This window comes from Amyelois transitella, chromosome 15, assembly GCF_032362555.1.
Source record: "Amyelois transitella isolate CPQ chromosome 15, ilAmyTran1.1, whole genome shotgun sequence".
Lineage (NCBI taxonomy): Eukaryota > Metazoa > Arthropoda > Insecta > Lepidoptera > Pyralidae > Amyelois > Amyelois transitella.
In genome coordinates this window covers 7,833,478-7,860,965 of record NC_083518.1, presented here as the reverse complement: position 1 = coordinate 7,860,965, position 27,488 = coordinate 7,833,478, and the positions used below count along the sequence as shown (strand labels likewise).

General features: G+C 36.4%; 1 protein-coding gene across 3 annotated transcripts in view; it reads left to right on the top strand.

Annotated features, from left to right (window-relative positions):
* The window catches only part of LOC106130309 (transcriptional regulator ATRX homolog), a 31,255-nt gene extending 3,779 nt beyond the window's left edge, over positions 1 to 27,476 (top strand). For 2 of the 3 annotated variants that reach the window (XM_060948053.1, XM_060948052.1), the window contains exons 2-29: positions 163 to 245; positions 3,994 to 4,196; positions 4,663 to 4,769; positions 4,962 to 4,990; positions 5,329 to 5,520; positions 5,849 to 5,951; positions 6,265 to 6,357; positions 6,955 to 7,095; positions 7,434 to 7,550; positions 10,370 to 10,536; positions 11,002 to 11,165; positions 11,857 to 11,994; positions 12,418 to 12,593; positions 13,244 to 13,365; positions 13,721 to 13,844; positions 14,078 to 14,146; positions 14,478 to 14,622; positions 15,435 to 15,609; positions 16,024 to 16,136; positions 16,565 to 16,673; positions 17,231 to 17,402; positions 17,820 to 18,032; positions 18,935 to 19,085; positions 19,807 to 19,937; positions 21,191 to 21,272; positions 21,895 to 22,025; positions 22,827 to 23,012; positions 23,556 to 27,476. In XM_060948053.1, coding sequence (XP_060804036.1) covers positions 4,094 to 4,196; positions 4,663 to 4,769; positions 4,962 to 4,990; positions 5,329 to 5,520; positions 5,849 to 5,951; positions 6,265 to 6,357; positions 6,955 to 7,095; positions 7,434 to 7,550; positions 10,370 to 10,536; positions 11,002 to 11,165; positions 11,857 to 11,994; positions 12,418 to 12,593; positions 13,244 to 13,365; positions 13,721 to 13,844; positions 14,078 to 14,146; positions 14,478 to 14,622; positions 15,435 to 15,609; positions 16,024 to 16,136; positions 16,565 to 16,673; positions 17,231 to 17,402; positions 17,820 to 18,032; positions 18,935 to 19,085; positions 19,807 to 19,937; positions 21,191 to 21,272; positions 21,895 to 22,025; positions 22,827 to 23,012 — 3,453 coding nt within the window. In that variant the 5' untranslated portion in view covers positions 163 to 245; positions 3,994 to 4,093 and the 3' untranslated portion in view covers positions 23,556 to 27,476. The remainder of the gene's footprint in view (positions 1 to 162; positions 246 to 3,993; positions 4,197 to 4,662; positions 4,770 to 4,961; positions 4,991 to 5,328; positions 5,521 to 5,848; positions 5,952 to 6,264; positions 6,358 to 6,954; positions 7,096 to 7,433; positions 7,551 to 10,369; positions 10,537 to 11,001; positions 11,166 to 11,856; positions 11,995 to 12,417; positions 12,594 to 13,243; positions 13,366 to 13,720; positions 13,845 to 14,077; positions 14,147 to 14,477; positions 14,623 to 15,434; positions 15,610 to 16,023; positions 16,137 to 16,564; positions 16,674 to 17,230; positions 17,403 to 17,819; positions 18,033 to 18,934; positions 19,086 to 19,806; positions 19,938 to 21,190; positions 21,273 to 21,894; positions 22,026 to 22,826; positions 23,013 to 23,555) is intronic. The other variant, XM_013329126.2, reaches the window with a different exon arrangement.
* Positions 27,477 to 27,488: the final 12 nt, after the last annotated feature.

Genomic DNA, 27,488 nt, shown 5'->3' with positions numbered 1-27,488 from the left:
ATGTTGTTATTCAATATAATTAAACATGCATTTAAAATAATTGGCTTGTTTTATTTTTTATACATGAAAGAACATTTTTAAAAAACTATAGGGCAGTTAGTTTTCTTTTGAATAGGATTATATAACAGTGGCTGAGAGTAAAGGACTTCAAAATAATTACAGATTGGCCGTTCAAAGACGAATAGCGCAAGCAGTGGTAGCAGTCGAAATTCCGACTCCTCGGACACTGACAAAGATATTAATGGGTAAATATTGTGACAGGTTGAGGGCATGCTGAAGTTTTAAAAAGAAAATTTAAATATTTTTGACAGCACATTTGGGTTAATTTGCATGTATTGTTTGTTTTGTGGTGGAAGAATCTTATAAGGAGGAGGAGGAAATTGAAATCATCTGAAGATATGTTAAAAAAATAATACTATCACTTCATACAAAGTATAGAACTAAGTTGCTTCACACAGTGTGAATCACACTGTTCCAGTAAGGACAGATCGCGTGAATTTCACCCGTGCGAAACCGGGATGGGTTGCTTATATCTTACAATACGAGTCCAGCCTGTCCTGTTTCACGTCATAATAAAAAGCGTGAACATCCTTATTGCTCTTTGTTGCTAAGTCAGTGGTCTGTTCACTATGTATATATATTAATGAGTAAATAAATAAATTTATACGTGATAAATCACACAGATTTATATAAGAGGCCTGGCCGATAGCTCCGTCGGCGAGAAAAGTACCTTGACACTATGTCCGTCCACTGTTATTTATACAAAATTTCATGGAGATCGGTTGTGGTTTTGACGTGTCAGACTGACAAGTAAAAACACTATACTCATACATACATACATACATAAAATCACGCCTCTTTCCCGGAGGGGTAGGCAGAGACTACCTCTTTCCACTTGCCACGATCTCTGCATACTTCTTTCGCTTCGTCCACATTCATAACTCTCTTCATACAAGCTCGGCGGTTTCGGGTACTTTTGACCTGACCCTTTCGTTCGTCTGGTCCGTCTGACCAGGACGTCCTTAATACATACTATACTCATTTACAATATTACTACGAATGGATGTTTTATTACACTTTGGTCACCTGGGTATATAGCCAATACCCAGGCCACACTACCGCTGCGTCGATAAACAGTATTCATGAGGTTTTATTAATACATAAATATTATAAGCTTATATCTTTCAATAATTGTATTGAACGTATTGACGTTCCCACAACACAGGGAAACATTAAGTAGGAGGAAATTATAATGATGTTTTTTCACTGAAACTCCGCATAATTAGGCAACTGGAAGAAACTTGTAACAATAGGGAGGTTCCCCTGCAAAGTTTGCGAAGGTCAAACGGGGTCGCTTCGTGTGAATCTGACTTACTCAATCCAAGATTATGGTCACAGGCAGATCCCAAGCTCCCTTGATGATGATAGATGTATACTGCCGAGTGGTTTTCGACATAGTAAAGCAATTTTAATTTTATCTGTGGGCGACTTAGGATAAACATACCTACATAAATATAAAAAAAAAATACAGAGCCAACATACTCGAAAAGACTAAAATTCACACATACAGCTATGTGGAGGCTTAGTAATGGTATTGAGATTAAAATAGTGAAAGGTTGCTTGCCCAAGATAACTATTTGCCTATCCCTTGATTGAATTTTATAATGGGCACGGGAAGAGAAGCTACTGTACCTACAATGTTTTTTCTTCGGTATCAGACCAGCATAAAAGCTTAAAAAAATAGGATAAACCAACCTATAAACATTTTTTCTCTTTATAACTTTACGTTAATTCAAGGTTGAAGAGAATAGAAAGATAATACAAATGCGTTGTCTTTCTTCGTTCGTTCGTTCTTCAATAAACCCGAAGATAATGTACATCGTCTTCAGAAGAACATACTTTGAAACGAGATTCTTCTTTTTATGAAGAAGATTCGTAAAAGTCAAGGGAAATAGGCTAGCAATCTGTCTCTATTTAAATCTTAATTCCTATTTAACTATACAGCTAAGCGTGGCTTTACAGACTTCAAGACTTGGGTCTGTCTAGGGGTAAAGACGTGATTTATGGACATCTCTTTTACAATCATATAAAGATACTATAAAATAATCATATAAAGATACTGTAAAGACGTGATTTATGGACATCTCTTTTACAATCATATAAAGATACTAGCTTTCCGCCCGCGGCTTCGCCCACGTGTAATTCGGTTATATATAGCGTTTTTTAATGATCTCGACAGGGCTTTTTCTTCCACAGGCTGAAATCTTGTTACAACTGGAATTAAATATAGCCTGTATTACTCAGGGATGATGTAGCTTTCTAATGGTGAATGTTTGAAATCGATTCAGTAGTTTCGGAGTTTATCGATTACATATGTAAACAAACAAACATATAAAAAAAATAGATTGTTCCTCTTTATAATATTAGTATACATACAAATCTATATAGAAAAAGTAAAGCGAGACAAAATCATCGTCTCAAAAGAAAAAAAAAACAGGATTTATAGGACGAAGAGGCCTTACAGGATTTCCTTCTGTTTAAGTATTTGCGTCTGATAGTCATCATCCCATGTGAATGAGCTGATGATGGAAGGTACAACTCCTCAACGGTTAGGAGTTGAAAGAAAATTCTTACGAAGTTATACGTACATGTGAGGCTATTAGGTTGACCTGATAATAAAAAGTAAATCTCATTAACGTTAAGAATTTAGGTGAAAATGGATGCGGACAAATTTCGTCTCTTCACTTGTTTCCTTTTAGCTGTTTGTATGGGTAGTGTTAACACAAAATAGGGATTTAAAGGCGTGATGTTATTAATGTTATGCATGTATGTACATAATTATGTATGTTATTATGTATGTTAAAGAGACGACTGAAAGTTGTCATACAAAGTCTTTTTTTTTAAGGATGGGAAATCATCAAATGACCTCTCCCGCTCTGGGTGGAACGGAAGGGAGTGTCAGACTTTTACTGACTAAAACCCACCTCGTTCCTTCAGTTGCCCTTTGCGTTCCGGGGCCACGGTATCTCGTTAGAACTTTCCCGCAGCCCCGGCTCAGTTTATCCCGTTTCCCCCCCTTGGGGGTTGACATTTCAAAAATCCCTTCTTAGTGCTCACTTATGTTACTAAAGGAACCTCAGTTCAAAATCTCAGACTCCTATACCGAGCGGTTTCGGCTGTGCGTTAATAAATCAGTCACCCAATCGCACCCCCTAAATCACGATTGGAGGGTAGTTTGAAAAAACTTATAATGTCAAACATATTTACTTGCCTATGTACGTGTTCATGCCAAGTTTCAAGTTTATAAACCCAAGGAATAAGATTTTTCATAGAAACGTTTTTACCCCTTTTCCCCCCCTTGGGGGTTGAATTTCCAAAAATCCTTTCTTAGTGCTCCCCTACATATCCCAAGGAACCTACATTCCAAATTTCAGCTGTCTACGACCAGTAGTTTCGACTGTGCGTTGTCTGTCAGTCAGTCACTCAGTAACGGAAGAGTTTTATATATATAGATTATAATAAAGAAAGTTCAGATATAGAGGGCACTGCCAATGTCTTTGTATAGACCCTCAAGACCAGAGAGTCCCAAACTTATTTTGTCTACTGCCCACTTTGAGAATAAATATTTTTTTTGCGTCCCCATTTTTTCACCTATTTAAAAACCACTATAACTTCAAATTAGTTTAATTAATTATTGTGACCTATATATGTATATAATGTATATGTATGTATAGTAACGGAGAATTCTTAACGAAACTTTTACTATAACCCGCAACTTAAAACCTGAGCGCAGTAGGTAACATACAACGACGCTTAGGTCTTAGCGCTTTCTGAGTCTCTTACCGCCCCCCTTGAGACCTGCAGCGCCCACAAGGGGGCGTTATCGCCCACTTTGGGAAAGACTGTCAAGACCAATGAAGATTTCTTATTTGTCGTGTGTGTTTGTATATTATTGAAAATGATATGTGAAGATACATATGGTTTCTCCCACAGGCTAACGAACCTTCGTACCCTGAACAAAATCCGCCGACGGCGTAGGGGATCCACGTCCACCGCTTCCAAATCGTCCAGGTCCCACAGGAATAAGAAGAAGATGCCGAAAACCCCCCTCATCAATGCAGATGATATGCTCAAAGCGGAGTCCAGCTCGGAAGGCGGCTCCGCGGCAGAGAGTGACGGTGGTGATGGTGGAGAAGGTAAGAACAACAGCTTCGCTAAACCTACATACAATAGTTTGTTTGCTAACTGATGCTCTTACGTCTCTTCTATCTCCTGACATTATTCCCGATTACATTAACTCTCTGGAGAGGAGCCAGGGGTGTGCGTTTTGATCATCATCCTGAATTAGGTAAGTCAATTCCAGGGTATCTAACCCCATATTGGATCATGGTAAAAGCTGCTCTGGATGAATGTGCTAATTCTTAAGTCGCCTTTAGCGATATCCACCAGAATGCTCTTTCCGTGAGGGAAAACATCGTGAGAAACCTGTACATTCGCAGGAACAAAAGAACCCAACCCAGGTCATGGTTACACTTCATTCATATTCATTAATCTTTTCATGAAAGTATATAAACTTAGCTCTGTCTACCCCGCAAGGGATATAGACATGACTATATGTATGTAGAACAGATGAAACTAAATTAGTTACATATTTCATTTCAGATTTGCCACCAGTATCTATGACACCATTAAACGGAGGCATCGGTGACTTGTCCAAGGAGGATTTGCTGGGAGAAAGTGACTCTACCAGTTCGAAAAACGACTCTGATGTAAGTATTATTTTAAGTTGTTACTGTGTGCTAGGAAAATAAGAGGCTTTTATTAGATAAGTCATTTGACATTGTGGGGATTGTAAACTCGCCTTATTACCCTTAGTAATCGGGTCTCGAGTTTTGATTGCCCAAACATCGACAAACATTGTGTTTTAGCTTTTTTCTAGTGAAAGTTGTTTTCTTTTACAGGGAGCTACAAAAGCAGAGTCCGATGAAAAGTAAGTTGCACCTCACTTATTGAAATTTTTTCACAATTTCTTCTTTAGATGGCAAAGAAATAATAGTATCTAGCCTATAACTTAAATTCATTTTTCCTTCTTCATCAGCTGAACGCCCCTAAAACAAACCTCGACTAATCTATAAAAAAAGTCAACTTAAGTTCAGTAGTACGACTTATTAATTTATGTACATCAAGGAAAAATACAACTAGAACGTAGTCTAAGGAGAAGCTTTGTACGTGGCCACCACTAATTTCTAAAGATATTTCTTCCAGTAGGCTCCCGACAGGCTATAAAATTAGTCAATTTAAAATTAACACTAATTGACCTATTTGCAGTGTCAAATCAAAGCGTCGCAAAGCGCACGCGATATCATCCGATTCGGAAGCTGGGTCTTCGCGGCGGAAGGACGCGGCCGTCAAACTGAGCGACTTCGAGGACTCTGAAGACGAAAGCTCCGAGCCCGCTAAGAAGAATAAGAGAAAGAAGGTCGTTGACAGCGACGCGTCAGCTGGATCCTCTGATGGCGGGTAAGAAAGTTGTAACTACTGATATTAAAAAAAAAAGATTTTTAAATTACACGACGTGGTAGAAAAGTCGACAATAGTTTATTTTTTAGAAAATAAGTTAATGTATAAAAAGATTTTTGACAATATTTTACTTTACAAAAGTAATAGGTGAAAGTAACACATTTAGAAATTAATGTATTTAATTAAATTAAGTTTGTTAATTATTTCTCTGCACAAAACTAAGGGGTAAGAGAATCGCTAACTATATGTTTACAAACTTTTATATGAAATACCATGCCTCCATGTAATACTTAATATAGAAAGTAAGATTATTAATTTATTTTCTCAGTAAAAAGAAACGTCGCCGCATCAAGCCGGTGGACAGCGAGGGGTCAGGGTCGGACACAGAAAACGAAGGGCGCAACAAACATGGCAGAAAGAATATTCGTAAGGTATGTACAGTCTAGAACCACACATGCCTAATTCTAGCTGGTAGAATGAGTACTACCATGTATTATTATAAAATATTTTTTTTTTTTTTCTGCACTAAAGTCGACAAGATCATAACACAATATAAATAAGAAAACACGCCTATAGGCTTTAAATTTAAATTTGTAAAATCTGCTGTTGGTCATTCAAATGTATGACACAATATTTATTTTTTAAATTAACATTCTTTTTTTAATTTTTTATTATAGAATATGCAAAGAACCAAACGCAACTCGGTTATTATTTTACGATTTCTAACATATTTCACTTTGTCAGGTCATGGGCAAGAACCAATTAGAAGAGGCTACTAAGAAGGCGGCCAGACAAGAAAAGGAGAGGATCGCGCGTATTGCAGAGAGGCAGAAATTGGTAAGATTTGTTATTACAGTTTCATCTGTCACTACGCCTATTTAATTAATTCATTGTTTATGGTGCATAAAGTAGAAAATATTTGGACCTGAAACTCATTTATTTCTGGTTATATTTATTTATTTATCTATTTATTCTTTATTGTAACAATTTCAATTTGTAATGTACTTTTTGTTATTTTAAAGCATATAACATACACATGTTAGAGCTTCAAGCATCTTAATGTCAGTCAGTAGATTTCGCAAGATGGTTGGACAGAAAAAAAATCTAATAATATTACTTTAATCATCTATTAACTTGTATTGTATTTTAAATGGTACATTCTCGATAAACAGGCATATTTATATCTAGGGGCACGGTAGTACCACTGCCGGCTCAAGCAAAGCCCAAGTTTATTACTTATTCTCAATATGTTTCGTCGTTTTAAGTGACTCAGAAGGTTTTGTTTCACACACAATGAACGCACGCAAAAATAAATCTATTTCTATAAATTTCTCGTAACAGGAAGAAAAAGGCTAAAAAACACAATTTGCCTAAAAAGTATTTTACATGTAAATGCTCATGGTATGAAGATTAATTCATCTCTAATGATTCCAGTATAACAATTTGGAGTTTGACGAGTCTGGTAAGCCGGACGAGGTTGTGCTGGAGAAGGTCGTGCTAGATTTCGACCCCGAAACTAAGGAACCGCTGATACAAGTCGACAGAGGACTTGTCAAGAAGTTGAAACCGCATCAGGTGAAACAGAAATACATTAAGACAACTTTATTAATTTAAAACAATAATATTTTACACATCCATTTAAATATATTGTTGTGTATATGAGATAACGTATTTTTTGGAAGAAAATCTTTAATAGTTCTCTGAAGAAGTCATCGATTTTATTTTCGAAATCTACAATTTAATAAACAACTGAATAAACTAACGAAACCACATATTTAAGAATGCTTCATGGTTTTTCAATGGTGTGGTAAATTATAATAACATATTTTTTTCTATTTCTTTATACAATTTATTACTACACCTTGTATATAACCAACCTTATTTTTGTATAATTCTTATGACTTTGTTTCCAGGCGAATGGCATAAAATTCATGTGGGATGCTTGCTTTGAGAGCGTGAAACGCATAAAGAAAGATAAAGGCTCAGGTTGCATTCTGGCGCATTGTATGGGACTGGGTAAAACACTGCAAGTAAGTATTTTCTAATTGTTGTTCCTTCTTCCTGATGTAACAGTCCCGTTAGTCCCGGTTAAATACCGGAACTTGCATCAGGAAGAAGGAACCAAAAAAAAAAACAAACCTATACAACAAAAACTACAGAAAAATATCTTGGCCTTCTCATGGATACTAATTTAACATGGAATAGTCACATAAAAAAATAATAACCAAATTTATATCGCTCCATGCCTCCCTCCGGATAAATGTTCGATATATACCACGTAAACTACTTTTTACTATTTACAATGCTCTAATAAAACCACACCTATTATATCTCATTGAAGTTTGGGGAAGCGCCGCGAAAACAAGATTGGACAAATTACAAACACTACAAAATAAAATAATAATAATAAAAGCGCAGTAAAAATGCTATTTAATTATAACTTTCGAACACCAACTACTAAAATTTATCGTGAAACAAAACTAATGACTATTAAACAATTATATACTTATACTTGCATCATTCTTATCCGCAAAATCATGAACAACAAGGTCCGCACTAACCTTAACTTTACTGAGCGAAAACAAGTTGGGCGCACCTGCACTCGACGCGCGAGCTTCATCATTTTGCCTAGAACACGAACCAAATACTACGGCCAGTCGACAATAACGTGCGAAGATGCGCGCCTTTTTAACAAGATACCCTCTGATATCAAAAATATTACCTCGTTCGATGTATTCAGGAGACAATTAACTAGTGTCCGACCGAAGCTTCGGCTTCGGCTTCGGCCACCTTCGGCCAAAAAATCCACCTTCGGCGAAACATTCGGCTTCGGCCCAAAATCCGGCCGAAGCCGAAGGTTTCGCCGAAGGTCCGAGCGACCGTCGAGATTGAACGAACTGTTACGAAAGTCATGAGGCGGCGGGGAGTCACTGTCAAAATATCACATTGCTGATTGCATGCATCAAAACAAGTCCGTACGTGTGTTTTTGTAAGAAATCAAATCATTATTTTTACCAGTAGGTAAATCACAAACTTTTATCTATACATATAATAAAACAGTAAAAATATTTTGTCTGTACATTTAGTATTTTCGACTGAAATGGATAGAGGGACACTTAGAATGAATAATAGAAAGCAAAAATATATTTTTTTAATTTCTTGTCTGTCTGTCTGTATGTATGATCACGATTATCTCCGAAAGTACTAAACCGATTTACTTCAAACTTTCACCAATTGCTTTGTTTTAACTCAGAATAACATTTAAAGTTTGTTTCATCAAAATCGGTTCACAAAAAAAAAGTTATCGACATTTGAATGAACTCAAGGCATCAGTATGCCGGCAAATAAGTTACGAAATTAAAAATTCAAAGTTATTTATCATTATACGACGGCATTATACCTATAACATATAAATATAAGTGAAAGGCGACTAAGGGATGGGCTTACAAACTTGGGATTCTTTTTTAGGCGATGGGCGAGCAACCTATCAGTTTTTGAATCTCAATTCTATCATTAAGTCAAATAGCTGAACGTGGCCATTCAGTCTTTTCAAGTCTGTTGGCTCTGTCTACCCCGCAAGGGATAAAGACGTGACCATATGTATGTAGTCTACTTTAATTTCGACACCAACGCAACGGCTTCGATGGTCCAGTGGTTAGCCCGTGAGACTGTGAAGTTGGCGGTCCAAGTTCGAATCCCAACAATTACAAGATATTTTTTATTATTAAAAATATATTTTTTTTGTATTGTTTGAGTATTTTATGTAAAAAAACTGAAAATCAAAATACTACATATAATAAAACGGTAAAAATATTTTTTCTGTACATTTAATATTTTGACTGAAACGGATAGAGAATTTTTTTTTTACATCTTTTGTCTGTCTGTATCTGACTGTATGATTAAAATTCAACTCGAAATTTACGCGGACGAAGTCGCGGGCAACAGCTAGTTTATCTCTAAACCAACCACCTCTATGATATATCATCAACTTCTATATGAGACAGTCAATATATAAACCTTCAATATTGAGGTTTTGAAATGATTTTAATATTAATTGTAGCTTGTAGACAATATTGAACAAAATTAATTACTGAGTGCTGAGAGAATATAAACCTTCGGCTTCGGCTTCGGCTTCGGCCGAAGGTTGTGGCGATAGCCGATTAATCGGCTTCGGCTTCGGCCAAAAATAGACCTTCGGTCGGACACTACAATTAACCGAGCACATAATCTCAATTTACTGAACTTTTGCGATTATATTTCGTTTATAAGTGTGACAACGAACTTAAGTATTATTTTTTTTTTTTTTTGTATTTTATGTGCTTATGTAAGTGATGTGAAATATGTCTTTATAAGAATAAAAGTCTATAAACTAAAAAGAACCTCTCTTCTCCTGAAGAGGAGCTCGGGGTGCGTTTATGACTATGATCCTTGATTGAGTAAGTCAGACACCAGGAAACTCCTGTTCACTTGCAATTTAGTCTTTTCACTTTATTGACAATTGGAAAGATTTTTGTAACAGCATAATAAGTTTAAGTATCAAGAAAATCGTGTAAATGTATCGTATCTTAGAGTTGAATGTGTCTAGGGTAGAGACGACTAATACAAAAAATATTAATATTCCTCCACTGCAAGTATGTATGTATACATGTTTGACTCATTTACGTAAACAGGAGTATTTTATTGGCTTAAATTTGTAATAAGGTATACTATGTGTATCGTCATGAAATTTTGTCAAAATAAAAACAACAATATTGAGGAAATTGAATTTAGTAAATGCGCATAAAGTAACCCTCTTTCATTTTGACACAGCTTTAAGAATATAAGTTGAACAAAATGTATTAATTTTCAGGTGGTGTCTCTTACCCATACATTGCTGACGCATAGTTCTCTAACCGGTGTGAATCGGGTGTTAGTTGTCTGCCCGCTGTCTACGGTACTGAATTGGGTGAACGAGTTCAAGATGTGGCTCAAACATGCTGAGACGGAGTATGAAGTGGATGTCTATGAGCTTTCCAGGTAATCTTTTGCAAGATGATGGATTTCTCAAATTAGTATTTTGATGCTGGTCTGGTTAAGAATAAATATAGATTGTAAAAGTCTATCAAGGGAAAGGCAAATCTTCTTTTAGGCAACTGGCTAGAAACCTGTCACAATTCAAATATTCAATTCCATCACCAAACAATACAGCTGAACATGGCCTTTCAGTCTTCTAGACTTTTGGTTCTGTTTAACCTGTATGGGAAAAAGACGTGATATATCTGTAGTTAGCTTGGGAACCGCCCAACAGATGATGTTAATTCGGAAGTTGTGTTTATGCTTCACTCTGTGAAATCTTTAATATCGCGATTTAGCATACGCGCTGTGGTAGGTTTGAGAAGTCGCCATAGACTCTTCGCTGCTATTGGTTGACCGCGTCGTTTTCTCACTGTGATAGGCTAATGGCGTATGACGTTAGTGAAGTAACCATTATAAATATTTCAGGTTCAAGCAGAACTCTGAACGAGCATTCCAACTACAGCAATGGTTCTCTCACGGCGGAGTTTGCGTGCTGGGCTACGAGATGTTCCGCAATCTGTCCGCGGACAACGTCAAGAAGTTCAAGAAGAAGATGCTGCGCCACTTCCAGGAGAGCCTCGTGGATCCAGGTGTGTATTAGAAACAAAGAAAATCATACAAGAACAGTTCAGTAGATTCATTCATATAGTGACGTCTTTATCCCTTTCGGGGTAGACAGAGCCAACAATCTTGAAGAGACTGATTGGCCACGTTCAACTGTTTGGCTTTATGATAGAATTGAGATTCAAATAGTCACAGGTTGCAAGCCCATCGCCTAAAGTAAGAATTCCAAAATTATAAGCCTGTCCCTTAGCCGCCTTTTACGACATCCATGGGAAATGAGATTGAGTGGTTTTATTCTTTTTTATATTGGTACCGGGAACCACACGGCACAGCAATGTCCAATATATTGGTTTGCTAAAGAAAGGAGTAAATAGCTCGTAGGAGTAAGGACTTAATCGGTGGCTATTTCCAGCAGTGAATGTCTGTTTTTGATTCGTTGGCAAGCTTCTGGCCACGGAGACGTGTGTGTGCTGGGTTATGGGTTGTTCATGTTTGTTAGATATAGACACGAGATCCAGCAAGTACCCTCCAGAGGACAGCGAGTTACCTAACTTGGTGAGCGCTGAAGTAGTCCGAAGGCGAAGGCCCGGCGCGCGCTTGGCTCTATATCTATAGGGCTCCCGGGCATGACGTCACTAACGACAAATATCGCTTATTTTCTGAAAAACGTTTACGTTTGCAAGATAATATCACTGAAACTGTTCATTCCTTCCACAGGTCCCGATTTAGTAGTGTGCGATGAAGGACATTTACTGAAGAACGAGAAGACGAGTCTGTCGCAATCCATGAATCGCGTCAAAACACTCCGACGGATAGTTCTCACCGGTACTCCGTTGCAGAATAACCTTAAAGAATGTAAGTAAATTTGCATAATCCAAACCTTATTGCATAACCGAATTGGAAATGCCTTCGGACAAACTTCCAAATCCTGGCTTCAATGTGTGCTTGTTTGTTTTCACTTTAATTGTTCTACTACATCAATCTTCATTAATTTTTAAAAATAAACACTAGGAACTAACTAACTAGGAATAAACACTAGGAAGTAAGCGTAGTCAGCGAGGTCAAAAAAAGAATGTCTGCAATGGTAGTAAGAAAGTAAATAAATAAGTAAACTTGGGGCTGGTCTCATTTTTAATGACATTTGTAAGGTATTTGGGAGCCGTCAATAGAATTTTGAAGACAACAAAATTATTTTGTAAAAATTAAAGGGTTGGCAAGGTCTAAGTTCGCAGCGAACAACTAATTTATATGAAATTTAATTCAAAATATTCTCAACAGACTACTGCATGGTTCAGTTCGTAAAACCGAACTTGCTCGGGAAATACAATGAGTATCTGAATCGTTTCGTGAACCCAATTACGAACGGACAGTATACGGACTCTACAGAACATGACATCAAAGTGATGAAACGAAGATCACATGTGCTGCATAAAATGTTGGATGGAGCTGTTCAGGTAAATATTAGTAATAAATAAATATATTTATATTAGGGACAAATGACACAGATTGAGTTAGCCTCGAAGTAAGTTCAAAACTTGTGTTACGGGATACTACATACATATAATCACGTCTATATCCCTTGCGGGGTAGACAGAGCCAACAGTCCTGAGCGGACAGATAGGCCACGTTCAGCTATTTGGCTTTAAGATAAAATTGAGATTCGAATAGTGACAAGTTGCTAGACTATCGCCTAAAAAAAGAATCTCAAGTTTGTAAGCCTATCCCTTAGTCGCCTTTTACGCCTTTTATTGTTGAGTTAGTATCCCCTAACTCAACAATACTATATTTTATAATTAATACTTATATTAAAGACCCAGGCTCATTACCTCGGACTTTAGAAAATAAAGGTACGTTACGTGCGCGTTTAATACCTGTATTATTAATAAATAGTATAATGTTAAGTTTGCCATTATCCTTTCTGTTTTCCATTTAATGAAAATATTTTTTATATTATTATATTATATATTATATATATTATATTTTTTTAATTTAATAATAATAAAAACAAAATAATCAAAACATGCTTTACTCTTTTAAAAGTCCATTCAATATCCTGGTTTATATAAGTAAATAAGATTTCTTACAATAACTGTATTGTTTTCAGAGGAGAGACTATGGTGTGTTGGCACCATTCCTTCCTCCAAAGCACGAGTATGTGCTGTTCATCACGCTAACCGAAGTACAGATTAAGCTGTATCAGTATTACTTGGACAATTATTCTAGAAGGTACAGTGCTAACAATAATCAATTCGAAAAACGTGTATCCAAGTCGATCTATTTGCTTAAATTGTAAAATATTTTTAATATTGGCATGATAATAACTTAAGACAGAAGGTTAAATAGATTAACCGACTTGGTATTACATGGATCTCACAACTTTTTACGGTAGAAAGACTCAGCTCGAGACTTGGGTTTTTTTACAGGATGTTTTGATGGCATATTTTTAACAGCAATCACTATCCAATATTGTTAGTGATACTTTGAACACCGTCAAAATAAAGTTGTAACATTTTTAACAATGTATTTCTTGTACCACCTGCCCTAAAAGAAGTCTTATAACATAATTGTGTATGTTCCGCAGACCTCTCCCCGGTAAATCGTCAGGTTTCCTGTTCCCGGATTTCCAATCTTTGCAGAGGATATGGACACATCCGCTCGTGTTAAAATACAACTCCGAAAGATATGAAATTATGCAGCAGAAAAAAGTAAGTGAAAAATTTACTATAATTTAGTATGGATAAGATTACCTTTAGTGCAGATTTGTTTAAAATTTATCTGATTTTTTTACTTTATATAAATTCTTTTTTAACAGAACATCATTTGGGCATCAATAAAAAGATAAATAAAATACTCAAAGGTTAAAGTAACCGCTTATCATCATGTAGGCTTATATCCTTTTATCTAATTGTTCTTTAAAAAAATTGTTTTTTATTTACAGAGGGACAAAGAAGAAGAGGATTCTGAAGGATCTTTAGCGGACTTCATCGATGATGACTCAACGCCTGATGTAAGTTTTTTTAATCTATACACTCAACAGCCAACATTAACTTCTAAAATTGTATTGTGGGTCAGATGAAACAGACAAAATTTTGCATTTGAAACAGACTAAAAGTCGCGAACAAACATCTGTGAAAACAAAGTTCGAATATTGGTTTTGAAATCGAAACACTTTCAAATGGCAGATCTGTGTTACAAACTGACTACGAACCTACTTCTCTTTTTCCACTTCTTTCGGTCATCCGCGTCTATTAATATTTAGAGAATTTATGTCTATTTTGTGTTGTATCTTCATAGGTGCAATCTGTATTATCAGTACTTATTTTATCCATTGTGAACAGGAATCGACAACGGAGGAATCTTCCGATGATTCGTCGGACATGAGCGACGACAGCCGGAAGAAGAGTAAAAAGAAGAAGTCTCCCAAGAAGGGCCGCGCCAAGGAGGCCACCGGCAGGCCCAGGCGCGGCACCAGAGCTAACCCAGGTTACCCACTATATAGATCTAAACTCATAGTCATCACTAGCGACCCGCCCCGGCTACGCACGCGTAGCATTCATAGTATATATAAACTTACATACATACATACATCACGTCTATATCCCTTGTGGGGTAGACAGAGCCAAGAGTCTTGAAAAGATTGAAAGGCCATGTTCAGCTTTTTGGTTTTATAATGGAATTTAGATTCGAATAATGACAAGTTGCTAGCCCATTGCCCAAAAATACACATACACTGAAAATTTAGGGACTTCACTTAAAAATATGTAGTGATTAGGTTTTAAAAACTGCCCTCCTATTCACGAACGTATTGAAAGACATATCATCTCATCTTTTTTTCTTTTTCTATCACTCTAGTTAATCTCAAAAGTAGAAAGACATAAGATATTTACTCTTCAACATAAGTGAATAAGGCTAACCACATTAGGCTAACTTCGTGTCTCTACAAACCATGACATTGGCAGAATCACTGAAAGTCCGGTGGAAGCCATAATATGGAAAAGAAAGAAAAGGCTAACCACATTGTTACTCAATGTATTCTATCTATGAATGGAAAGGGTACAATAAATAACTAGAACCACAGGAAATAAGTTAATTTCATATAATATTGTTTCTGGATTTTGCTCGCCGCAGTATATTAAAAAAATCTTACATAGCATTATAAATGTATGCCAAATTTTGAAGCCAGTTTAAAAATTTGGCATGGATTGTAAATTGACAAATATTTCAGACTCCTTTCTGTTTAATTTTAACAGTTTTAATGTATAGTAAAGTTGAACAAAATTATATAATCTAACCAGTGGAGCTGGAGGAGGAAGAAAAGGCGAACGACGTCATCGAAGTGAAGAATGAGAACCCCACGGAATGGTGGATCAAGCTGGTCACCGAGGATGAGCTGGAGGACATGAGGAACTCCTCCAAACTCATACTGCTGTTCGATATACTGAGGCAGTGCGAGGCTATTGGTGATAAGCTGTGAGTTCAATACTGTATAACTCTTGTCTCTTTCTTTTTTTTTCTTTCTCTCTCATACATACAATGGAGCCTCTTCCCCGCAGGGGATTAAAGTATACATTTGGCATGTTTCCTGCATATTAAAATTTTTATGCTTAATCCATACTTACTCCCATCTTTTGTTTATTGACATAGCATGTGAGTAACAGTTTACATCCTAGAAAAAAAAGGTTCTTACTTTGGTAAGAACAGTTGGGTTGTTCGGCAAAACTGGATTTAGTGGATTTTCATGAAAATGTTTTGATTGTGGGTCACAAACGCAAATGCAGTTTACACGGCTGTAGTTTTCTTTAACAGGAAAACAAACTTATGTATTTTTTTAATATTCTTTTAGGCAAATCATAATACTTTAACGCACAACATTTCTATTTACAGATTGGTGTTCTCACAATCCTTATATTCGTTAGATCTTATAGAACATTTCCTTGGCAAAGTGGACGAGGCAACGCAGGAAGGACGCATCGACGAGAAGTTAGGCGGCCATGTTGGTGAGTCAACGGCTTTTGACTACAGATAATAAAAATAATAAAATGTTTGAAGGTTTCAATGGCAAGTTAAAGACTCCTGTATGATCAATTTACTTACAAGGATATACTATCTGTAATTTCCTTCCTCATGTGTTAGTCCTGAGGACATCTCTCTTATCTGATGAGAAAACCGTTGTATGCCTTGTAAGATGCTCCTGGATTGACTAAATTAGGTTTTAACAAGAAGCGCCTCTCATCTGACCTACGCAACCTAACCCGCATTGGATTAATTTTGAAATGATGTATAATGGAATCGCCAACATCACTTAACAAAGGTAATAAGAGCGAAATAAAAATTTGTCTAAAAACTTTTATTCATAACTTTTCTGATTGTAAATTAGTATTTTTTTTTTTTAAATAAAACATCAGTTAACGCTCATTATTTACAGGCTCGTGGTCCCCGGGTATCGACTACTTCAGACTGGACGGTTCCACGTCATGCGAAAACAGATCAATATGGTGCAAGAACTTCAACAGAGAAGACAACCCTAGAGCTAGGTAACTAAATAAATTCATCATATCGTTTTCATCGTTTATTTTTTCTATTTTGTTTTATGTACATCAAGGGGAGAAAAATACAACTAGAACTTAGATTAAGGAGAAATTTAGTACAAGAGCACTTACTTATTCAAAAGACATTTCTTCTTGTAGGCCCACGACAGGAAAATGTAAACAAAGGCATTGGCTTACTTAAACATCGTTGTAATTCTTCTGGCGTACTTTTTATTTCGATTGTTCTACTTGGGAATTTTTTTTAATCTATAATGTAATACTGAAGAATAGCAAACCCTCTTTCTTTATATTCCATCAATTTCTCTTTGTATTTCTAAATATTATTTTCTATTTGGCTGTATCCTTTACTTAATCTGTTTGTAGGAATCTAAGAGACTATTTTGCTCACTTTAGCCTAGAAGGACTGGCGAAGAAGTTCAGCTAACCTACAATTTTCTTAATAGTTTTGTAAGCGGACTGTCGCTCAAACTTGGCCGCATTTTTCCCCAAGTCCATTCTTTTTTATAAGTCAGCTATTTAGACAGTCGTTATTTTATTCACAGATTATTCTTAATATCGACGCGAGCCGGCGGCCTCGGCATAAACTTGGTGGCAGCGAATCGTGTGGTGATATTCGACGTTTCATGGAACCCCTCTCACGATGTGCAGAGCATATTCAGAGTCTACCGGTTTGGCCAGAAGAAACCATGTTATATATACAGATTTTTGGCTATGGTAAGTTAAATGTATTTGATATGATGATACTTTATGAACGAGACTCGATGATTGACAGATAATATTTTAAGTATATTATATTAGTGTAGGGCGAAAATTAAGAACATTATGCAATTTAATTACATCTTTAACTTGTAATATATAAGGCATCAGATTCTTTGACGCGGGAGATAATGTTAGTGCCTATTCAAATTCAATTCAAATTATTTTTTTTAATTTATTATTATATTAAAACTAAGTTTACTGCCGCTTCCAAAGCGTCAGTACAAAAGCAGCGGTAACAAACTGCACTGCAGCATTTTCTTCAACAACTTCAACTATCCAAACTTAGAATTGAAATGTAGACGAGAAAATACATTGTATTTTACATTACTTTCTTGTGTATCAAGGACTTCATGTAACATTTACCTTTTATAGGGAACAATGGAAGAGAAGATCTACGAACGTCAAGTGACCAAGCAGGCGATATCTAAACGCGTCATCGACGAGCAACAAATCGACAGACACTACGCGGAGAACGATCTCGCCGAGTTATATAAGTTCGAGGCGCATCCGCCCACCCCCCGGCCGATCCCACCGCTGCCTAAAGACAGATTGTTTGCGGAGATGCTGAGGGAACATGAGGCTCAGGTACATTATAGTTACATACATATGGTCACGTCTATATCCCTTGCGGGGTAGACAGAGCCAACAGCCTTGAAAAGACTTATAGGCCACATTCAGCTGTTTGGCTTAATGATAGAATTGAGATTCAAATAGTGACAGGTTGCTAGCCTATCGCTTAAAAAAGAATCCCAAGTTTGTAAGCCCCTAGTCGCCTTTTACGACATCCATGGGAAAGAGATGGAGTGGTCCTATTCTTTTTTGTATTGGTGCTGGGAACCACACGGCAGATACAAATCACATTAATTTTGATTTTTTTAAAATAAAACGGCCATGGGGATGATTTCGGCTAAGTTTTTTTTTATGTTTGAGGTGCATTCCGTCACTCCTACATCGATCCCACTGCTGCCACCTAAAGATAGATTGTAGGCGGAGGTGCTGAGAGTATATGAGTTTCAGATCTTAGGCGAATTAAATAATTATGAAAGTGTCATGTAATATGGATATTCATAATGGTTACACCGAGCTATGCCATTTCAGTATGCACCTAACCAGTCCTAGGTTGATCCCACATATAAAAATTAAGTTCGACGCTCGATAAATTATCAATGAGTTCAATAATCTTTTAATGCTTTAAAAGTATAATGTACTAAAGGCCGCCCGCGACTTCGTACGCTTGGAATCAATCCCGTGAGAACTCTGGGATAAAAAGTAGCCTATATGTTATTCTGGGTCTTCAGCTACCTACAAACCCAAATTCATTGTAATCGGTTCAATGGTTTTTGCGTGAAAGAGTAACAAACATCCATACTGACATACAAACTTTCGCATTTATAATATTAGTAAGATGTACGTGTAGCAATCTCAATAGGTTTCATAACAATTTTCTTTATCATTTAGATTGTACCATTGTTTTGCACCACCCCCAGATCTACAAGTACCACGAGCACGACTCGCTGCTGGAGAACAAGGAGGAGGAGACGCTGTCGGAGGAGGAGCGCAAGGCGGCGTGGGAGGACTTCGAGAACGAGAAGAACCGCCCGCCGCCCGCGCCCGCGCCGCTCGCCTGGCCCGGCGTGGGTGCGTATACACCTTGTCTATGATACCCTAGTCCGGTCTACTAGCGTCCTATCCGAATGACCCGAGCCTTGTAAATCCCTCCCTGTCAATTGTTTGGCAGCTGTGAAGGACTGCCCTCTGGTGTATCCCAATGGCACATCAAGGGATAAATCTCCATCAATACAGCCATCTCACTTTAGTACTTTAGAATCTGGGGTACGCCTTTGATCAAGGACCCTGGATTGGTTAAGTCAGGTATTCTTATAAACTTAACCAGTATTGAATCGATCATGGTTATACCCAGTCGCCCGAATGTGCAAGAGTTTTCTCACGAAGTTTTTCCTCATCGTCGGTAGCTACTTAATCCGATTTGTTTGCGTAAAAGCATCTTATGAAATCTTCTACCTATTCAGCGCGTGGCCGTGTTGAAAAGCAGAATGATTTACCGTACACTTTTCCTGTCTTATTTTTGTATGTCGTGAAAATATTTGAGCCGTTGAGCACACCACATTGTGCTTTTGAATTTTAAGTTTAATCTACTTGTAATAAGGTCGTTATTAAGTTTTCATTCGGTTTGATTCGACGAATTGCCTTTATTTGGCATTACGAGCTATGGAATTTTGCTGGTACGACTGAGAAAAGTTGTAGGTTTGTAGGCCAATTAGAAAGAGACGAATTATTATCATAACATTACCAGGTATTTCTGGTTCGACTACATTTTTAATCTTTTTTTTATCAACAGTTCCCGGAATCTTCCAACAACAACAGTTGGCGTACGCGGCGCTGGCGTCGATGCTGCGCAAGGACATGCCCAACATCAATGATCAACAGATACGCGATATGTTGCCTCTTATATACAACGCTAATCCAGGGGTAAGATATTGTTTTATCTCAGTTTTTTAACCGCCTTAAAAAGAGGTGGTTTTCAGTTTGACCTGTATGCATGTATGTATGTTTGTCTGCGTCTGCGATTATTTCGCGTTTCGCTGAACATATTTTGATGCGGTTTTTTAGGAGAGTGTTTGTTACTCTAAGGAGGCTTTAGAAATTTAACCAACTTCAAAAAAGGAGGATCGATTAGAGGCGGTTATCTTTTTATAAAAATTATATATTATTTTTCTTTGACACCTTAAGGTAATAGTTTTAGGGTTTACAGTGATGATTTAATGTTGATTATCAATACTATAAATATTAATAAAATGCGATGGGCAATTATTTTCACATTTTTGGTTGGTTTTTTGTTCATGTTTTATTTGTCAGAGTAATTTTAAATTGGCTAAATTATACAGTAATGAGTTGAGAAAAACCACGATGATATTTTACGTTTTGGTGTTCATGTGTTTGGTTGGTGTTCGGTTATATGTTACAAATTGTGGTCCTTGCTTAAAGTTTTTTTAAAGTAATTTTACTAGAAATATCCCAATTTTGTTACGTATATTTGCTTTATACTTCTAAAAGCAACTGTTTATGACGATGATAATTTATATTTGCTATACATAACAGTTACCGATTGATAATATTGAAACAAAAAACTAAATAACACATACATTTATTTGTCCAGATGTTCGGTGGATATGACTATGGCGTAAGTTGTATGTCAATCATTATAGTGCCCGTTTTGTTATATTGTACGCCATAAAATAACTATGATGTACTCCTTTATTTTATTTTAGCATGATCTGCATTTCACACGATAGCGAATTTAATATGTTAAGTTCCATATCGTAAAAATAATAAACAAAGAACAAGCGCTTTTTTGGCTGAATTTGTATGCATTGAAGCGGAGAAATAGGATTTCTTTTAATATCGCACGACCGTCTTGTTAGCACCAATTTGTATACTCTGTGGTTTAGTTATGCACTTCGCGCGTGAAAGGGAGGCTAAGAGAGAGTGAGAGGAATAACGCTTTACTATAGAGTCAATATAGTCTTAAGGGATCAAGACTTTTATGCCTGTATATTTTATCGAACGCACCTTTACTACGATAGTTGATTAAATATTTCATAAAAATTATGTATCCTGCATTATGTTAGTATATTACATAGCTGTCTATATATTTTAGATGATTCAAGATGAAAACTTCACTCAATGCCAACAATAAGTGTTTTTTTTTTCTATATCCTTAGCTTATGCAAAAAATGGGAGAGATCTACAAATATGCACAACCAGGCATGATGAATCCCGGAATGATGAACCCTCTTATGGCTGGTAAGTTATTTTACACTATTTCACGAATTTATAGTGATTTCTTCATAAAGCTTGCACTGATTACAGGCTTACATATTGAAAGGGGGCACTTAGTATCTGATTCTAATTCCAAATAATTAGATAAGGGTTTAAAATTTTATCTATTTTTTCAACAAATATGATAAGTGTAGGAATCCACGACGAGTGGACAGCGCGGCGGTGCCCGGACCTAACCCATGGTGTCCAAAAATTCGGGGACTTTGTGCACTATTTTCATTAATTTTATCTTTAACTGTTGAATGGGAAATAAAAGGCTTTTAAAAACGCACGATAGAAACGGCGTCGCTCGTGCCATGCTAGCCTCGCTGACCTTGGCCTCTTATACATATAACAAACAAACAATATGTTTGTTACGTATATCTGAACACACGTGTGTAAGTAAGGTGGGACACCCGTCTGAACTGACAATCTACAACCAACAAGCAGAAGAATCGAACCCATATTGTAGGTACCATTTACAATTTGTTCAGTAAATAGGCGAATTTAATGCTAACAGTGTATTTGGTTAAGCAGAAAACTTTTGAGTGGGTGATAATAAATAATGTATAATAGATATATTTACAAATAACACTTCCCCGTACAGGAGCCGGCGCGGGCGCAGGCGCGGGCGGCGGCATGGGCGGCACCAGCGGGCTGCAGTACGAGCCGCCGTGGCAGCGCCAGCAGCAGCAGCAGCAGCAGATGCGGCTGCAGCAGATCCTGCAGCACCAGAACGTATGGCCTGAAGGCTTCCTTCGTTTTTATGCTAACAACTTACCCATTCCTGTCTGGGACTCACCCTTCTACTTCGTGTAACTTCTTGTTACGAGAACTTCCTTTTCAAAATGGAGTTTTTGGGTTTACGTATTTACTTATTTATGGGTGATTTTGGGAGTAATTAAAAAACTGGGTGCTGCCATATCTATCTAGGTGTATTGAGAGAGAGCTACAAGTTGGCTGTCAGTATGACGTCTTTAAGAGTCAAATCTAGCGCCATCTACGTATATTTGAAACGAACTCAAAGAATGTTGCGGTAGCTATTGAAAATCTATTAAAGTATTAAGTGTTGTAGGTCTATAAAAATAGATGGCGCTACTCGCAATACTTGTGGCTTCTCTTGTGTGGTCACTCATTGCTGAGTATCGTGAATCGTGATTTTATCAACCAACAGTTTCTATCGGTTGCAATCCGTCGTTTGGTGCAGCGCTGTGCGGTGTTTCCAACCCTTCAGAGATCTGATCCGACCTCCGCTTTGGACTGCAGCCTCTTGAGTCTTTTTTCCTCCACTTCTCTGGTCACCAAGAGACGTTCCAAACTATCATCTCTTAGTATTAATTTTGAAATAATTAAAACTCTTAATTATTTTGTATATACTTGAATCCTTCGTTGGAGGACGCTACCGCTCACATTGTCAAATTTTAACAAGCATCCACATTCTGTTCGATAATTTTATTTGATTTCATTTATCTTGTTCACGAGCGGGATCCTACATGATCCTATTCACGAATAGTTTTCTAATTATCTGTATATTTGCAGCAAATGGGCGCTAAATACTACGCGGGCGGCCTGGGCAGCCGCGACCCCGTGGCCATGGCGCTCCAGCAGCAGCGCGCGCGCGAGATCATGGTGGGCAAGCGCGGGCGCCCGCGCGGCCGCCCGCCGCTCGCCGCGCAGCCCCGCCCGCTGCCGCCCGCCGATGTCGTCAACCTGGACTCCGACTAGGTGGGGACGGTGGTTGTCACTAATATAAAATATATATAAGTTTGACGTAGGTGCCAAAAAAAAAAATATACATTTGACATCTGTCACTGTAGCGGCCGTTCAGCCTCCATGGACAAATAGACTCTGACTTGACTTTTTAGATGACCAAAACTGACAGACTGTTAAAAAAGGACAATCGACACTAAGACGAGACGACGATAAGACGCACTTGAACAGCCGAAATTCAGTTTTTATTCAGACACGACCCGATAGTCCCTCGGCCCGTTCAGTCACAGACATCGAACAATATTTGAAAGGCTATACAGCCAAAGATCACGTACAACTAAATTCTTCGGATTTGTTTTTCGACATATCCTTTAAAACGATTCACTCAAACTCAATTGTCTAATCTGTGTGGAAGTATAGCGCAAGTATGGCTCATAGTGCAGATAAAAACTTGCAAATTTTACAAAAAATGTTAATAAAATTGTTAAGAATAAAGTGTTGTCAATCTGAGAATTTACAGGATTGTTTGATTTATTAACTCAAATATTTAAATTTCAGGTACAGTGTGTAGTGAACAGAAGTGTACAGTGAACGATTGAAGGTGCTCCGTGCCGGACCCTGGCCAAACGTGGACTGATGTAACCGGTAGACCCTAGCTGGCGTGGGCTTCGCTCGAACGCATCCCGCACACATATCATGAATCTCACTTGTTTACTTTGTAGTGGTAAATATTGGTCTATCATCAAGTAAATCGTTGAAAGACTTCTGAATCTAAAAATGGACATTTTAGAATTTATTTCTGTGATTTCACAAACCTTTACTAAAATTCCAAATTTGAATAACGTCTAATATAAAAGGAGTGACGAATTACCTGCCTTTTCATATTATATTTGATTGCAAATTCCAGTGCGTTAAAGCCGCCTTTTATATCAGCCTGTCGGTATGTTGGTCTGTAAAATACGCAATAATAAAATACTTTACATAGTAAAGAACCTTGGGTGATTTATTTTAATTTCTTTTGATTTGACAACCCTAAACCTTTTTATATCTGTATTTACGCTTTGGTAAAATGTCTTTATATTAAGGGTTGTCAAATTGTGATTGCCAATATTTAACACTAAGGTCGATAGATTATTTTCGATTTGAGAATTTCGCGATCACATATCAAAGAATCTCTCTCTCTCTTAAGTTTTATATCTTTCTTTGATAGTGCGAGCGAAAGCCCAGGGCATAGACTTAATAATAGTTGCACAAGCCGTCGCGTTCAAAACCAGATGTAGCCTTTACATATTTCCTGCAAATTTAGCTCTCTTATTTTTTTATAATGCAATCTTCTGACTCTTTCTATAACTTCGGTTAACCTCAAAGATGAAAGGAGAGGGAAGATAAGAAATATGCCTTGCCCATGTTCGTGAATGAGCAACAATTATGCAGCTCTTGAGCGTTGAGTGACGGATGACATGGCGATAATTTTATTGGATAGTTCAGAATTAATGATATTATGCGTGTTAATTACCACTTTTCTTAATTACCACTACTATGCTCATGTCTCTTATGCGAGTATACATTATACCTCTTGATAAAAATTTTGACGTCCTAAATGATTTAGTCACAAATTTAGACAAGTGAAATAATAAGCTATTTGATTTGGTTGAATAATATTTACTGGATAATGTAATAAAGCGGAACTAGCTCATCAGTTCAGATAGTTTGTACTCTAAATAGCACCTTTTTCTGTCTTCCGATGACTAGAAACAGATCCGAGTTAGAGTGACGGAAGCTTCATTCGCTTTTCCAATTTATCAATGATAAATATTGAAATCTATTCCACTATTGAATATTTTTCGATAATATATTTTTGAGCCTGATATTTTTTTTTTTGTTATTTGCAAGGAATATGTGGAAGCTAATTGGTTTTGTGCTCAAACACACATGTTACGCGTGATTATATCACAGAGCACGGCCCGCTTTCCCGAGATCGTCTTTGCTCTGTGAATTATATAGACATTCTATAATCTGACACTGAGAAAGAACATCATGTGTGTAATGCTACAAACAGATGAGAAAGTTCACAAATTTTTGTATATTATAAAAAGTATTTAGTGTTTGTGTCTTGTAACGATTTGTCTATTTTTATAGATGTAACCTTTTTTTATCAAATTGAGGCTGTGCCTTTAGAAAATATGGTTTCCTTCCTAACTACAAATACTCAACATACAAATGCTTGTATTTAAAGATGCGTCCGCATCGAGCCAACGAATGGGGTTCGCTAGCCGTCGTTGGTCCTGTTAAGGCGGATTGGCAAACGCTAACGCCTTTATTGAGAGTCAACGATCGTGTGTGCAAACATTAGTAGGTCCAGAGTGTACCTGGCTTTAGTACGTGACGTTTTAAACAGATGAAAATATAATGTATGATTTTAAAATTCTATTTTTATAGAAAATGAGGCCTCTTATGCTGATCATATTGAGGCTCAGTCTAATAGCACAATGATAATATGTATGTATATAAAGTTTCGTTACAAGTCATTAATATTAACAATTTTGCATTGTTATTATTTATTTGAAAAAATTTAGTAGTGATTAAAGGGAATTGGTTTCTTTATTACATGTGAATTAAGAATGCAATTTTATGATGCAAAAAGTAAGTATTTAAACAATCATTTTTTCAGCTCATCTGTTTGTAGATGTCAGGTTTATTAATTTTTAAATATATCTCTCAGTACAGGAACTTAGTGGTAAGGTATGTTATATGTCAGTAGGTAATAAATCTTCTGTGTAACATCGTACTATGAGAGACTACGTGTGACACAGTATCGCCTAAACGCCTATAGCACTACACGGATGTCTAATTACATGATTATTGTAGAACAGGAACACCAATCTTATTATACTAGTAATCTTATGAAATAAATGCTAAATTATGTGTTAGAAAGCGGACATTGGCTGTTTATAACTACCCTAAATTTTGTTTTAATTACAAAGTATGTAAATTTTTTTATATTCTCGATCCACTGTGACGGTATCAATAAGACAAGAAGGCTGTTTGACAGATTATTTTAAATTGAGAATAATTCGTAGAATAATGATTTGTGAACTGTCAATGGCCATTACTTACATGTTATTTAGCTCTCAATACAAATATTATTTCATTCCAAAATTTAACCATTCGCGTGTACATACACTCGCCATTAAAATACTAAACTTTATGAACGCAAAAAGTGGTTTTATTAGTAAGTGTAAGATTTAAATATCCTATGTGTAACGAAAAGATAATTTTTGTATTTTTAAATGGCGAAGTTTTGTGAACTTTTATTCCGACCGCCAAATTCTTCTGGATATACATATTTTTTTTAAGTTAAATGTTTAGATATTTGCTAAGTTCACTATTTCGCGTCAAAATGATATAATTACTTCTGTAACCATTTAGACGTTTTAGGTTTTACTTTGCAGTAGTATGTGTAACGTGTTATTTCATTGTTTTTTAACTGTAAATCAGAGGCGCCATGGGCAAATCAAGATCTTATATAACATTGAAAAATATTCTTATAATATTAGGCTCGTTTTTCGGGATCTAAGTGTGCACATGGCGAATAGTTTTGTAGCACAATCCCTAGCATATAGAAGCTATGGACAACAAATTTTGTATGTAAAATTATTCTACTGTGAAGGGAAGCCGTTTAAACAGCTAAACTTAAAAGTTTGCAATTATATATTATACGTATTTGTATTAAACGGACATCGGATTATTTACGAAAATAAAGTTTTTTATATTATTCTTGGTGATGTTTTGACATATAACTTAGAAATAATTAATGTCTGTTCAACAAGAGATAATAATTATTACTGAGTTTAATTCAGACAATTATTTATTTGGCCCGACAATCTCGGGCGGTTTAGTTGTGATATTGCCTTATCTTAAAATTTTTGTATACGTTTATTTTTAATAATTGGTCACAGTTGTGACGTTAATTTTAGATGCAGCAATTATAGAAGTTTAATTTTAGAATAATTTTTACGTAAATCTCTGCCCAGTTTGACAGGTATGCATTTTGTATTGGTTTATTTTACTGTTAGCCAGTTAAAGTTGATTTATTTTAATTCGTAGATTATAATGCTTATGTTATTTAAAATTTTATATCAGTATAATATAGGATGAAGGTCGATATTTCTGTATGTTTTCATTATTGAGAATTTCTACAAAGGTCCTGAAGGTCTACAACTACACACGGATCGTTAGTTCTATAAAATATACAAACAAACAGTATTTCAGTTAGTTTAAGTTGGTTTTATATGTTTATATGCACTATTCTGTATGTCTCCCGCTGATGCAATACTGTGGCTATAAGTATAGTTATTGTGAGTCGTCGTAACGACTACTGCTGTAATTGTTTCATTATTTATGTAATATATAAACTGTAGAAAACTTCCTATTATTTTGTAGTACAATCAAAGTATAATAAATGATTTTGAAATGTGACATTTTTTTATT